Genomic DNA, 15,519 nt, shown 5'->3' on the forward strand with positions numbered 1-15,519 from the left:
ACCCGGAAGTTAAATCCATCGTGCTGAAGAAGGCATTGCTCCCAAGCGCGGCAAGGCAATCCGCTTGGTGAGGGAGTGGGTGCGCATCCTTAAGAGTTCGCGCATTCAACCACCTGAAGTCCGTACAAATCTCGCAATCCACCGTCCTTCTTCCAGACCATGACGAGGGGGGATGCATACTCGCTGATGGATTTGCGAATAATCCCTTTCTCCTCCATGTCAGTGAGTACCTGCCTTAGTTGTTGGTAATGAGCAGGAGGCACTCTTCTGTAAGGCATGCGGAATGGGCGTTCATCAGTCAAATGGATCCGATGTACAAAGCGTTTAGCTTCGCCACAGTCAAGCGGGTGTCTAGAGAAGATGTCCTCATACTGCTCAGCTAGCTCAACAAGCTCTCTCTTTGAATGTAAGCTGGCATGGCATGCGTCAATGTCAAGATCACCCAAACCGAGGGAACACAACCTGTCATTCAAGTCAGCCTCGGTAGCGGCTGGCCCACTGAATGGTACCTGGGCCATACTCGCCATCTTGCAGGAGTCCTGCGGGAAATCAAGGTCCTCCACCACAAGGCATGATGAAACAACAGCAACCCTCGAGTTGCGTTTCAAGGTTACTGGTTTTGCGGAGAGATTGGTCATCTCCAATGGCACCCACCGATCACCCCACATGGATGTGATCACCCGGCCAACAAGAACGTCTCTCGGGCCCGACCCAGAGGTGCAAGGTTCCACGATGATCGTGCTGCCTGGAGAGACTGGCACATTGCTGGGCAGCCTGCCCCATACCAGGTGCTCACACTGTGGGAGTAGTGTCACAGCACGAGGCAGTTTCACAGTGCCAATTTTGTCAGGAACCTCCTCACCCCTCCATCTGGTGGTGCATGACATCATGTCCAAGAAGTGCTCATAGTCAAGAAGCGAGTGCTTGCTCCCCACAGACACAAGCTTCCAATAGTCATCAGAATGTTTCATAACTCGCATCAGGTACTTGAGGACATTGGAGCCAATGATGCAAATAGCTGACCTGATTGGCTACCTGCCTGGACTTTTTTTAGGGGGAGGTAACAATGTTTAAAACAATAACAATAGTAATATTTATATTTATAACAAGGTGCAATAATAATTAATGTGCAATAATAACAGTGTGCAATACACATAACACTTATTCTTCTTTTTTATTTCTAAGTTAATATACTGTGTTGTGTTGTTTGTGTTGCATTGTGATGTGTCATATCGTGTCGTGTTGTGTTATATGTAGTACCGACGTAGGACAGTTTTTCCAATTTCATTGTACCACTGTACTATGTATGACTGTGCAATGACAATAAAGAATTATCTTATCTTATCTTATCTTATCTTATCACGCTGGCCCGACACTACCAAAACTGGCATAATGCATTTCACACCGTGGACAGTAAGTGTCAGGTCATAAACACACTTTGGTGGGTCTGCTTCCCACCACAGCCAACCAGCACAACACGTTCGGCTGACTGCGGTCCACTCACAAGAGCTCCAGCCTCTCTAAGTGACTTCTCGGCCTCTTCACTCATATTGCAAGCCATGGACCCGGAATCCATCATGCCCCTCAAGTTAACCTTGTCATCCACTGCAACTTGGGTGTAGAACAATTCACTAAATGTAGGCACTACTGCTGGTCCCTGAACCACGACACGGTATCCCTCTGGCGTTGTCAAACAGGTGTTGACATAAAGAAGTTCAAGATCCGATTCAACAGGATTGAGGGTATTAGGTTCATCCCCCACACTGCCCCTCTCCAAGTGTGGGTGATTCAGTTTTCCGAAGGCCAACTCTGCCTCGCAGCAGCTCCGGCCTCCTGTCCCTCATGACGACTGTGACAGTCCTTTTTCCAATGACCAGGAGCAAAGCATGCAAGACAGAGATTCTCTCTCCTGCAGTGCATGTGAGTGGAATGACCAGTGTTGCCACAGACCTGACAACTCTTCTTAAGAAAGGGCCCGCGGTTAAAACGCTGCGAAGGTGCAGATGCCGGGGCTGCAGACTGCACATTCTGACATGCCATCACGCGATCCAAGAGGCTGATCAGAGCGCGCATGCCAGTCACATCAAAAGCTTGGGTGTTAGTCGAACCAAGCTCGCAACCAACTGACTGCTGACTAGACTGAGTGGTCACAGGACATGTTGGAGACTGCTGGAACTGAGGAGTAGGCGTAGACACCGGGCAAGAAGACACTGATGTCCCAGAGAGACAGGTTGTCGAAACATCAGAACAGGAGTGAAGCAAGCTGCTGTGGGCGAAAGCTGACAAGCAAGGTTTGAGACTGGTGCTGTAGGCTGAGACTGCAAGGCGACACTGGCCTGCACAGGCTGTGATGCCATCACTTCTTGAGGCACAATAGAGCAGTTGTGGCTAACCTCTTGCCTCTGTGAGGTGTGGAAACTGCCCTGACTGCGTGCCCTGAGTTCACGCTGGAAGCTATCAATGCGTTCTTGAACCTCAGTGGTTGTCCACTCCTCAGCTGCTTTGATGCTGAGCCTGTTCAAGAGGATGGGGTCAGGGCAATACTTGATGAACATCATCGAGACCTCACGTCCCGGATCCTCAACATTACGCCCCTGCCTACGCAAGCACTCGTCAGCAACGTCAATAGCATTGTTTAGCCTTATCCAATATTCCATCACTCCCTCATGTTGTAATGGTTTGGTGTTATAGAAGTCAGCCATAGGCATAGAAGAGTAAGTCAATACACTAAAGTGCTGTTTCAGAACGTCAAAGATCAATTCAGGAACCTGGACATGGTCAAGTGAGGGGTTGTGACGTAGGGTGACCTTCACTACATCCTTAGCCTTCCCCATCAACCTAGCCAATATGTCACGTGATCGCTGATCTGTTGGTTTGTTGCGTTTTACAAAGTACATTTCCATCATTTCCACCCATTCATGAATGGAGAATTTATCACTGCCGTCACCCCTGAAAACTGGCGGCTCCTTGACGTCTGATTGCAAGACAAGTTTCATCCCAGACAAATTTAGCTCAGGAGGTCCCTGCTCAGCCTTAGAGGCTTCAGTAGGCATACTGGTCCCCTTATCACCTTGCAGCTGGGATACAATGGACAGACCAATCTGATTGGCCAAATCTGAGATGAGTGTACTCAACTCAGCATTGGCAGCTGTCTGCGGGGTCTGAATGTCACAGGGAGGAACCTGGAGACGAGTGGAACAAAACTTGGGAGCAAATGACACACCAACTTTAGGTGTCTGAAACTCATCCCCAAGAAACCACCCTCGCCCCAAACCAACATTAGAGGAAACCTCCCCATCAGGAACACCAGTTGCCTCTGAACCAGATGCTGACTCCATAATGATGAATAAAGCACAATCACAAAAAACACAAGATTCAAAATAGCGTAACTGTACAAAAGCAAAAACTTAATGTTAATCAGGATCAGAATTGAGCAGATTAAATGTCCAAGCTCATTTAAAAAGTACCACACAAGTTAGGAAAAGCAACCAACTTGGAACAAGGGCAATTCCGAAGAGCTCCCCATTGCGATCGAGATGACGTCGATGCTTGATGAATTTAAAGGGTCATGGCACCAATGTAACCCGTTCAAGGGTTACGCCTGTTGTTGTTGCATTGTGTTCTGGCGTGAAAGTAAGAGGTAGGAGACAGTACTGGATCTTTGGCTCTTTACTGTACATCTGCAACACAGAAATATGGATCTGATCTGTGTGTGTCACGCGCCTGCCAGTACACCTCTCCTCCAGCCATGCTGAAAGGAGCTGTGACTGCAGCATCATTAATACTACAATAATATAATAAATCAAATACATCAAATTGTTTTAAAACATTAACTTAAGCTCTCAAAAACCAAAAGCACAAAATAAATAATATGTCACTGAAAAATCATCAGAAACAACTTATAAGAACAATAAACAAAATAATTCAAAAACAAATAAACAGTCAGATAAATACAATTCAATAACCAGGACCCAATATTCTAGTGTTTATAATTCAAACATTATACTTCAGTACAATCATATTAATAACTGCCATCCAACAGGCAATACAACACTGTACTTATAAAAACAATAAATGAAAGACTGCATCTCCAAAACATAAGAATATCTCCATACCTGCAACACAGAAATATGGATCTGATCTGTGTGTGTCACGCGCCTGCCAGTACACCTCTCCTGACGAAGGAAAAAAGAGTGCACGCTGTTAAAAGAACTGCAGCGAATACGCTCACAAGCTGCTAGCGATCAGGCTAACTTAGCATGCTAGCATTTCAGCTGCGTTCTCGGCTAAAACTCATTAAAAAAGTATATTAGCAAACTCTGCCCTCCACAAAACTTATCCCGAACGAGTCTCTTAACGACAAACAAAAACGCGGCGGTTCAGCTGTATTCACATTTCAGCTTGGGGTCTGAACAAACTTTAATTAGCAGAGAGCAATATGGCAGTGACTTACCTCCGGCCATGCTGAAAGGAGCTGTGACCGGGGCAGCCCGGAATCCCCATTGGAGTTCAAGTCCAACACCTTACATTACCCACTTTACCCACTCAGCTATCACAGCTGTAACAAGCTCTATGGAGTGGTTCTCAAAAATTCAAGTTAAGACAAACTTACAAGCCTGTATGTAACACATTGTCTGGACTCATTCAAACAAATTCTTGGTTTCTGCACTTGTTCTATGTAGTATTTGAACAATCCATTTTAAACATCACTATAAAATAGGAAAATACATATGCAGTTAAGTCCAATTATATTTTTTGGACAATGACACTTTTTTATTTTATTTATTTTACTTTCTTTTTTGTGTATTTTTGCCTCTGTGTAATGCAACACTGTATTTAGATAAAACCATTACGATGTCACTGAAGTTGTTTTTTTTTTTCATTTTCAATATACAAAACATAAAAATAGGGTAGGAACTCATATAGGTCTGTGGCTTGAAGATAAACTATCTTGGTTTCATCAGTTAGCCAACAGCTTTGGTAACGTCTCGAAGAAGTCTGAGCTTTTAAAACCACCCTTCAAAACTGAAGTTGAGACATGTCACAAGAGTTTTGGTTTTATCTTTACGGCATCATTTTTAACTATGTTGACAATGGGTACGCACATGTTTGCGAATTTAGTTTTATTATGTTTTAAAATTCATGATAATTTAGTATGAAACACTTTTGCACCTGGATTTTCACACTGAATCCAAACCATACTGAACATCACTGGGGAAATTTTTGCTCAAGCCCATAGCACAAGTCAACATCAAGTGCAGGATCTACCAGGGAGATGCTGTGTCCCCACTGCTGTTATGCATAGGTCTGAACCCCCTCAGTGAGTTCAATAACAAGACTGGCTACAGATACCGATTAGGGAATAGAGCAGTTGTCAGCCACCCCCTATACATGGATGACATCAAGCTGTATGCCGATAGTGAACGAGACATTGATTCACTGATCCACACCACGAGGATATGAAGCAATGACATCGGAATGTCGTTCGGACTGGAGAAATGTAATCGGATGATAACGAAGAGAGTAAAGATAGTCAGAACTGAGGGTATCGAACTACCAGAAGACAACATTGCAGACATAGAGGACAGCTACAAGTACCTGGGGAACCCACAGGCAAATGGGAACCATGAAGAGGCTGCTAGGAAAGCTGCATCCACCAAGTGCCTGCAGAGAGTCAGGCAAGTCCTGGGGAGTCAGCTGAATGGTAAGAACAAGATTCGGGCTATCAACACCTACGCCCTGCCCGTGATCAGGTACTCTGCTAGGATAATAAGCTTGACAAAAGAGGAGATAGAAGCCACTGACATCAAGACAAGGAAGCTCCTTACCATGCATGGAGGGTTTCACTAATGGTGGTGGCTAACCAACCGGACATAGTGGTGGTAGACAAAAGGACAAAGACGGCTTTAGTGATATGTGTAGCGGTTCTGAATGACAGCAACAGCAGGAAGAAGAAACATGAGAATTTTGAGAAATACCAAGGGCTCAGAGAAGAGCTGGAGAAGATGTGGAGGGTGAAGGTAAAAGTTATCCCAATGGTAATAGGAGCACTAGGTGCTGTGACTCCCAAGCTAGGCGAGTGGCTCCAGCAGATCCCAGGTATAACATCAAAGATCTCTGTCCATGTAACCCGTTCAAGCGTTACGCCTGTTGTTGTTGCGTTGTGTTCTGGCGTGAAAGTAAGAGGCAGGAGACAGTACTGGATCTTTGGCTCTTTACTGTACATCTGCAACACAGAAATATGGATCTGATCTGTGTGTGTCACACGCCTGCCAGTACACCTCTCCTCCAGCCATGCTGAAAGGAGCTGTGACTGCAGCATCATTAATACTACAGTAATATAATAAATCAAATACATCAAATTGTTTTAAAACATTAACTTAAGCTCTCGAAAACCAAAAGCACAAAATAAATAATATGTCACTGAAAAATCTTCAGAAACATCTTATAAGAACAATAAACAAAATAATTCAAAAACAAATAAACAGTCAGATAAATACAATTCAATTACCAGGACCCAATATTCTAGTGCTTATAATTCAAACATTATACTTCAGTACAATCATATTAATAACCGCCATCCAACAGGCAATACAACACTGTACTTATAAAAACAATAAATGAAAGACTGCATCTCCAAAACATAAGAATATCTCCATACCTGCAACACAGAAATATGGATCTGATCTGTGTGTGTCACGCGCCTGCCAGTACACCTCTCCTGACGAAGGAAAAAAGAGTGCACGCTGTTAAAAGAACTGCAGCGAATACGCTCACAAGCCGCTAGCGATCAGGCTAACTTAGCATGCTAGCATTTCAGCTGCGTTCTCGGCTAAAACTCATTAAAAAAAAAGTATATTAGCAAACTCTGCCCTCCACAAAACTTATCCCGAACGAGTCTCTTAACGACAAACAAAAACGCGGCGGTTCAGCTGTATTCACATTTCAGCTTGGGGTCTGAACAAACTTTAATTAGCAGAGAGCAATATGGCAGTGACTTACCTCCGGCCATGCTGAAAGGAGCTGCCTGTGACCGGGGCACACATGCACGCGCCTACGTCACTACGCAGCGCACACACACACGAACGCACACAGACTCAGATCACACAGGTAGGAGAGTGAGATGCAAAACGACATATTTAATACTAGAAAAAAGGTGTTTTGGGTGAAATTCACAAGTATTTAACACATATGTTACATCCAGAAGAGTGCAGTCCTACCAACAGCTAAGGTACTGCGCATGACCCTCAAACCCTCAAGCTCCCAGGCCTGTGGTAGAGGACCCAAGCTCGAAGGATAGATATATATTTTATAGATATATATGAACAACAATCACATTTTATATTGATCCTAATCCGCATATTGTAAGGCTAATGAAGTTTTAAATTTTGTAACAAGCTAATATAAACTTTTCATATTGTTTAAAATATTATTAAACAACACCAGCATAATTATTTATATTTATAAATTAAGAAGTGTTGTACTAGAGATGTCTAAGTTTAAGGATGACAAAAATAATTTGGTATTTAAGTTACATTAAATTTGTAAGAAGCAATATTAACATTGTAAGTTACCACAAAATATGTATTTTCATGTAGCTGAAATAACATGTTTATGTCAGTGGAACTGTATCATTTAGTTATTGCTCAGTCAGAAAAATCAAGTTATAGTTTTAGTCTTAGTGCTTCCTTGATATCTGTGAGAAGGAGAGCTAAAGTAGGCTGAGAAGTGTAGTTCAGAATTAACATTTCGATAAAAAGATTAGATTAGATAAAACTTTATTAATCCCTTGGGTGGGTTCCTCTGGGAAAATCAGCAGAACTTTACCTGTCCAGAGGAAGACGCTAACGCTGTGAGTAGGGTTTGAACCTGGAGGGGGAATCCCCATTGGAGTTCAAGTCCAACACCTTACCCACTCAGCCATCACAGCCGTAACAAGCTCTATGGAGTGGTTCTCAAAAATTCAAGTTAAGACAAACTTACAAGCCTGTATGTAACACATTGTCTGGACTCATTCAAACAAATTCTTGGTTTCTGCACTTGTTCTATGTAGTATTTGAACAATCCATTTTAAATATCACTCCAAAATGGGAAAATACATATGCAGTTAAGTCCAATTATATTTTTTGGACAATGACACTTTTTTATTTTATTTATTTTACTTTCTTTTTTGTGTATTTTTGCCTCTGTATAATGCAACACTGTGTTTAGATAAAACCATTACGATGTCACTGAAGTTGTTTTTTTCTTCTTCTTCAATATACAAAACATAAAAATAGGGTAGGAACTCATATAGGTCTGTGACTTGAAGATAAACTATCTTGGTTTCATCAGTTAGCCAACAGCTTTGGTAACGTCTCGAAGAAGTTGGAGGTTTTACCAGCTTATAACTTTTACCTTTTAACCACCCTTCAAAACTGAAGTTGAGACATGTCACAAGAGTTTTGGTTTTATCTTTACCGCATCATGCTTAACTGTGTTGACAATGGGTACATAAATGTTTGTGAATTTAGTTTTATTATGTTTTAAATTCGTGATAATTTAGTATGAAGCCCTTGTGAACCTGAATTTTCACACTGAATCTAAACCATACTGAACATCACTGGGGAAATTTTTGCATTTATTATCTCTGTTCAATAACTTCAGTTTCAAATTTTTATTCATAAACACAAAAGGCCCTTAAGCTACATACACAATGACTACATTGGATTGTGATTAGGTAGAGGATCATCAGGGGGTCCTTTGTCCCTCTTTGGGGGGGAAACTCCCACTGGGTTTAAAGCTGGGACTCTCGGCCATTTGACCTTAGAACTGAAGAAGCTTCTCGGATGAGAGGTGAAACGTCTTCAAGCAACTCAAAGAAGTCCAGACGCTTTTCTTTCCAAGCTCCTTAGACTACGATGACCTGGATGACTGAGAACCTTCACAGACAGACTAAATATTGTTCCTCATCTCTTATTTATTGTTCCTTTTATTGCAGCTTACTGGTATATACACCGGCTAGCGAATGACAGCCCGCTGGCCTGAGGCACTGTTCCACAACATCCTTGATGTGTGTGCTTACAACACATATATGGTGTGGACAGCCATCGACCCAACCTGGAATCAGGGGAAGAGTTTCAAGAGGAGACTTTTCTTAGCAAAGCTGGGGAAAATTTTGGCAACTCCTCTTATTCAACGGTGCCAGCACATTCCCCGCACACCAGCCTCTGCCAGTCTGGTTAGGAGTGTGCAAGCCCCGGCCCCAGCCGCTGCTGCTCTCCACCAACAAGAAAATGGGCAGAAAAGGAAGCGCTGTGAGCTCTGTTCCCCTAGAGACAACAAAACAAGCCTAAGATGCTGCAAATATGATGCCTATGTTTGCAAGGCCAAGCTCACCTGAGTGTCACATGCCACTCATGTGCATGAATACACACACAGACACACACACACACACACACACACGCACGGCTTCATGTTGAGTTTGGTCTTTGATTTTCAATTTATTTTTTACATTACATGGTCATTTTGTAATTCATTTTCAGTGCCTATTTGTATTTTCACTGCAGTTATTTTATGTCTAACTCTATTTATTCATCTTAAATACTACTTTGAGACATTGTTCACAGCAAAAAAAATGTTGAATAAAAAATTTGGTGGTGAAAAATGGTTTTTGTAATAATTTAAGAGCAGTTAACAAGGACCGGTCAATTTTGACCAGGAACACTAAAGTAAGGGGGTCGAGGTGCACAAAACCGGAGGGCTAGACCAACACTAGACAGGAGACGTGGGACCAGGACAGGCACAGAGAAAACAAGGGGAAAGAGACTGAATGCAGAAAAATGTTAAAATAAAACATGAAGCACACGACAGGCAAAGAGACACAGACTAGATACAGAACAGAGGGAGCACGGGAACCAAAACCTAAGAACTAGAAATCCTAGCAGAAGACAGAACCAGAATAAAACTGAAACATAAGTTAATAACTATCAAAACAAAAACACTGAGTCATCAGACTCAGGACCATGACAAATAATACCTCTATGTTCAGTTTATTCAGTATAAAAATAAACCAAGGTATCAATATTTCTTTAGTTAATGACTATTTTGTCTGCCTTTCAAACAGGCTCCAAGGGACGAAGCAGACTGTATGAGGACCCTGCAGATAGACCAGCATGAAGTCACTATAAAATTGATTTAGTTCCCAGAATTAAAAACAAAAAACAAAATGCAAACTCTTTGCTTCAAAAGAACTAAGTAAACCTTGCTTAAGATAACTAAGTTAGGGCAAATTATTAATTCTGAGTGGGGCACACTAAGCTCAGAAGGACCTTCAGGGTGCCCATTGTGCATGTGCAAGATACAAAAGAGCCACACTGTAGTTCTGTCCAGTGTAGTACGATTATGGATTGAGTTTCATTTTCATTAAATTGCCTTTGCATTCCTGGGCTGTCTCATCAGACTTAATAGTTTTTTGGGGTTTTTTTATAATGACTTTTCTGTTTTAGTTTGTTTTGGTTTGTTTGTTTTTTAATTTTGGGTCCCTTTTGGATGCAATTTTAGAACAATGTCTTAGGGATCAATAAAGTATTCTGATTCTGATTCTGATTCGATCTTCACCTACATTGGTTGAGTTAAGCAATCACTCTTGGCATGTTCCGTTCTTAAATGTTCTTATATTGACCAAATATTATGATTCCATTCCGTTGCCTAGCAAACAACTAAACATTGGCCTAAAATAACCCATTGTTTAGCACTGTATCTTTGTTATTTGAGAACATCAATACCAAATTTATATCCACATTATCTCTCTCTCTCTCTCTCTCTCCATATATTTATATATATATATCAACTACATCAGTTTGCCAACATGTTTGTATAACAAATCTTGTTATCCGATATTATCATGAGTTTTTGTTGCATTGTTACATTACTAGAGGCCATTTCCACCATGAATGGATTTAGAAAAGGTTCAAAGAGATACATAAAAATTCACCACAATGCAGGGGCATGCCAGAAATCCCACAAAAAACAAACAAACAAACAAAAACAGAAAACAAACAAGCAAAAACTTATGTGGTGGGTATTAACAACTTCATAGCTGGATCAAACATTCAAAGCTCCGATCTTACTTTATCTAAAATGCCATTTCTTTGTGTTTGGCTGTGTCACTTCCTCATTTTATGATAGATGCTGAGATAAGAACCTGTATATATTATCTGTGCTTTCCCTTCAAAGTTTGTAGCTACAGGCTGATACTAAGAAAGAAGAAGAGACGGTCATTCTGCATCCCCTCTGCCACACACTTTCTGAAGTTTCATAACTTTGCTGTATCGTCTGTATCACCATGAAGATGTTTCCTGTGTGTGTGTTTGTTTGTGCTGTGATGATTCTGACCCATGCTGCTGGTGAGTATTGTGAGTATTTCACTGTACAGTCTTATTTGTAAATGGTGGCAAAAGATTCAACAAGTGTCCTTTTTTTCAGTTCTTCCTGAAGGAAGGACTGCAACTAATCAAACAGGTCAGTCAGCATACTGCAACATTTTTGCAAAAATGTGCCCCTTAAGTTTTTGCCTAATTATATATCATCTGCAGTTACATAACATGATTTGAAATTTAGGTCCTCTTTATTTTCTATTTACATGCGGCCAAATGCCTGAATGATTTAACATCAAAACATGTTTTTTCTATATCACCTTATTGGGTTAATAAGAAAGAAAGATATACATGAATAAATAAAAAATTACAAGGAAAAAATACATTTTTAAGATTTAGATTAGTGTCATACATTAAGGAGAAAAACAAACAAAAGAGGGGCAAAAAAAAGAAAAAAAACTGTGTAAACTAAATAGTGTAAATTACTGGAGTTCACTTTTCAAGCTGAAAAGAAGTTTACACATTTGAACTCTTGTGATCACAAACTACAAGATCAGTTATTTAGTCTAGTTGTTCTCTGACTTGGCTTTCAGATCAGTGTGAATGGCACAGTAAAATGCCTAACCTACCCGTCTTCCTGAACATTTAAAGTTACAATGATGGACTACAAATAAAATAAAATAAAATAAACGCATCCAATGTCTATCTTAAATTGGCATAGGGAAATGTTCCCCTTAATATTTCCTTCAATGCCATATGCTACAACTTAGAGCTCCTGCATTCTGATGACAATACATTTTTACGAATTTTTCATTGTTTCATGTAACTTGGTATTTCTTTTCTCTAAAAAAAAATACAACAAAACATTAGCTTAATGTTATTTAATCAGCAGTGTGTTGTGGACTTTTTATACACCTCAGCACTGTGACTATGTGCTCTGCCACTTTGTGGTTGAGTAAACGCTTTGACTTTGGAATAATCAGTTGACACTTGCAGGTGATTTGTTTAGGAGCATCTATAAGGGAAGAGATTTAATGAGCTGGCTTCTTGCAAAGGTGGCATCCTATTACTGTATCATGCCTGACATCAGTGAGGTCTTTAGAAAGACCCATCCTTTTACAAATGGTTGTAAAGGCACACTGCAGCATTACTGATAGAGATATGGACAAAAATCCAAACATGCAGTTTGAATTTAAAAGATAATGAGTTGAGTTGAAAAGAGTTGAGGTCATGGTAGTTTAGAGAAGGGGTCTACAGTTTTGGTTTTTTTTCATACTCTCTAAACAATTAGTTTTATCATTGTAATGGTCACTTACAATCCCCATCTGGGTCTGAATTAAGTCTACTGAGTGGAAATGTTGATCTCATGTGGAAAAACCAAAAATGTACAATTTTATTTTCCCCCAGTCAAAAGGCACCTGGCCAAGAGGTCCTCTGATTGTCCTGGAGGCTGGACTCTGTTGCGTGGTCGCTGCTTCCTCTATGTTCCAGGACCCATGACATGGGCTAAAGCAGAGGTAAGTTTATTTTATTTGTATCGTCGTCCACACTTGATTAATCCATATCCTTTTACTGTAACTGAGTCCAGATGTTGCTCCCCACTTTCCATCTCCATTGAAGAAAAACTGCTTGTCCATGGGGGCCAACCTTGCATCTGTGCACAGCATCACAGAGTACCATGGGATTCAGCACATGATAATGACTGCCACTCATGGCAACCAAGAAACCTGGATTGGAGGAAGTGATGCACAGGAGGTATTTTGCTCAGTCTTATACTATTACTATTAATTTATGTGTGAATGACTTTGAACTAGACCCTCCCTGCTATTTTAAATGAATATATGTAAAGCCTACAGCAGAGAGAGTACTTACAATGAAACAGACAATGACAATAGATTAAATCAGAAACAGCATGAAGAATACCTGAACTGGAGGTAGAAAATGCAGAGAATGCAGAAACAGTAGACTGGCCAAAGCAGCTTTAATAGTGTATCTGTGAGATTTAACAAATTAATTTTTAAGAGGATATGATGTGGGCTTGCATTAATGTTAGCTCATCTGCTGGGACAGTGGCTACGCTTGACCATTTGGTGTGAATAAAATCGGTGCAATGCACAATTTCCCTCATCTAGGAGAATGCCTGGTTATGGACTGATGGAACGGCTTTCCACTATTCTAACTGGTGCCCAGGAGAGCCCAATAATTACGGGCGCAACCAGCACTGTCTGCAAATTAATCATAGCGGTAAACCAGAACACAGTATTTCACATGATTAATAAATGTCTTAATTATTTTAAATGATAACAAGTAAAAGTCAAAAGGATTGTCTCAGGTGTTGATTTGTGTAGAATTTTACTGATTTCTTCTTTTGGATCTCACAGGTTCCAAGTGCTGGGATGATAAAGGGTGTCATGAACATCGACCTTCTGTTTGTGTTAAGAAAATATGAAATATCTATCAAAATACACACTGTTTGGTGTGCAATGACTTTTGTTTTTCATTCTTCATTTGGCTTTACAATTTTTGTTTCATCTTTTGTCTCTAGCATAAAAGTTTAGCAACAAAATAAAAAATCTGTGTCATGAATAGTGGCACTCCCAACCCTAGTTCTAAACCGTAGCTTAAATTTTCGACTAAATTTTCAACTGTGGAAAAGTATAAAAAGTATTGCTCGTCTTTGCGCATCTTTTCTCTGTAAACTCTTCCTCCTTTGCAATAATAAAACTCTCAAGCATGGTTGTGTGTTGCATCACTTGTGTTTTAGTGATATGTGTGTGTGTGTGTGTGTGTGTGTGTGTGTGTGTGTGTGTGTGTGTGTGTGTGTGTGTGTGTACAAAGCAACCTGGATTGGAGGAACTGATGCACATGAGGTGTGGTTAAAAATGTTTGAGTTAAATATAAAATTAATGCAGGACTGCAGTGGTCCTGCATTAACTGCAGTAACTTATATTTGGTGGTTTGAATCCATCTGGGTCATATCTGTGCTTCCATGTGCATATGTGGAAAGCCACAGATGGGGAAAACAGAGCCCCATACAGAAAAGAAGAGGCATTGGCGACAGCGGATATGACATTGATTAAAAACATGCAAGAAAGTGTTGGGGCTAGAGGTTGGTTGGGGGGTTTTGATGCACAGGAGGTAGTTTAATCATGCAAAATAGCTATTACCCTCACAAATCTTAAGGAACTGAGGAAGAACTAGAAGAAAATTGTTGCTCTCGCTCTAAGGGAAATTGACAATTCAATTACCCAGTTTAGAATAAACCCTTTGGTGTTCCATAAGAGTCCTTCTCTGGCAAAGGTTATTTTCAATAGCTTTCCTTTCAACCTGATTAAAAAATAAAACTAAAAAGCACTGACCACTGATTTTTGATCTTGCATTCTTTGGTCATAACCATTTTTGACCAAGGTGATCAAACTGGTCAGAAAATGTGACGTTGGCTTTTCTTAAGGTCATCTGATCTGCTGGGACTGTAGCATGGCTTGATTTTGTGGCCTGCCTGAAAAAAAAACATTGCCCTATCCTAACTTCTAGAATAATGTTTGGTTTTGGAGTGAAGGGATACCCCCTCCACTATTCAAATTAGTGTCCAGGGGAGCCGAATGATCACGACCAACAGCACTGTCTACAAATTAATTATGGAGGTAAATCAGAACACAATATTTGAGTGTTAAATGTCTGAATGGTTTAAAAGATAAAAAAATGTTTTTTTATCTTTTGGTGTTGAACTGCCTAAAGGCTCTTCATATCTTTTCTCTGTGTAATTAATTCCTCTACCAGAGGCCTGGGAGCTATATCTTTCTGACGTTTTGCCAAATTAAATGTTTCAAGCAAGTTTCTCCATGATTGTGTTTTTATGAGAATATTATTTTCCTTTATCTCCTTCTATACTATTATAATGTTCAGTACATTGACCCATTAAGAAAGCACTTATACTATAGAGACAATCAGACTGACTGGCATTAACTGCTCTTCAGGACATTCTGATAAGCTATTCAAAGTTCTAGATCTGCCAATTAACACTGTCAAATCATAATGTGATGTCTTAATTCACAGACAAACTCAGTTGCTCCATGTGCTGCATATGTCTGTGCAGCATTTCTTTATGTCGCTCCAACAATAGGGTTCTGTTTTACTCTTTGACCGACTGGTACCAATCCCT

The 15,519-nt window shown here is 40.5% G+C and overlaps 1 protein-coding gene across 2 annotated transcripts; it reads left to right on the plus strand.

Annotated features, from left to right (window-relative positions):
* Positions 1-11,208: 11,208 nt before the first annotated feature.
* On the plus strand, positions 11,209-14,093 carry LOC100696664 (ladderlectin-like). 2 transcript variants are annotated; one of them, XM_019354715.2, is made up of 6 exons: positions 11,209-11,396; positions 11,467-11,502; positions 12,765-12,874; positions 12,978-13,112; positions 13,490-13,601; positions 13,739-14,093. In XM_019354715.2, the coding sequence occupies exons 1-6, from the start codon at positions 11,327-11,329 to the stop codon at positions 13,804-13,806; spliced, it is 531 nt and encodes a 176-aa protein (XP_019210260.1). In that variant the 5' UTR covers positions 11,209-11,326; the 3' UTR covers positions 13,807-14,093. The 2 variants fall into 2 exon arrangements, with proteins under 2 accessions (XP_019210260.1, XP_019210264.1); XM_019354719.2 differs by having other exon boundaries at positions 11,210-11,387.
* Positions 14,094-15,519: the final 1,426 nt, after the last annotated feature.

This window comes from Oreochromis niloticus, linkage group LG3, assembly GCF_001858045.2.
Source record: "Oreochromis niloticus isolate F11D_XX linkage group LG3, O_niloticus_UMD_NMBU, whole genome shotgun sequence".
Lineage (NCBI taxonomy): Eukaryota > Metazoa > Chordata > Actinopteri > Cichliformes > Cichlidae > Oreochromis > Oreochromis niloticus.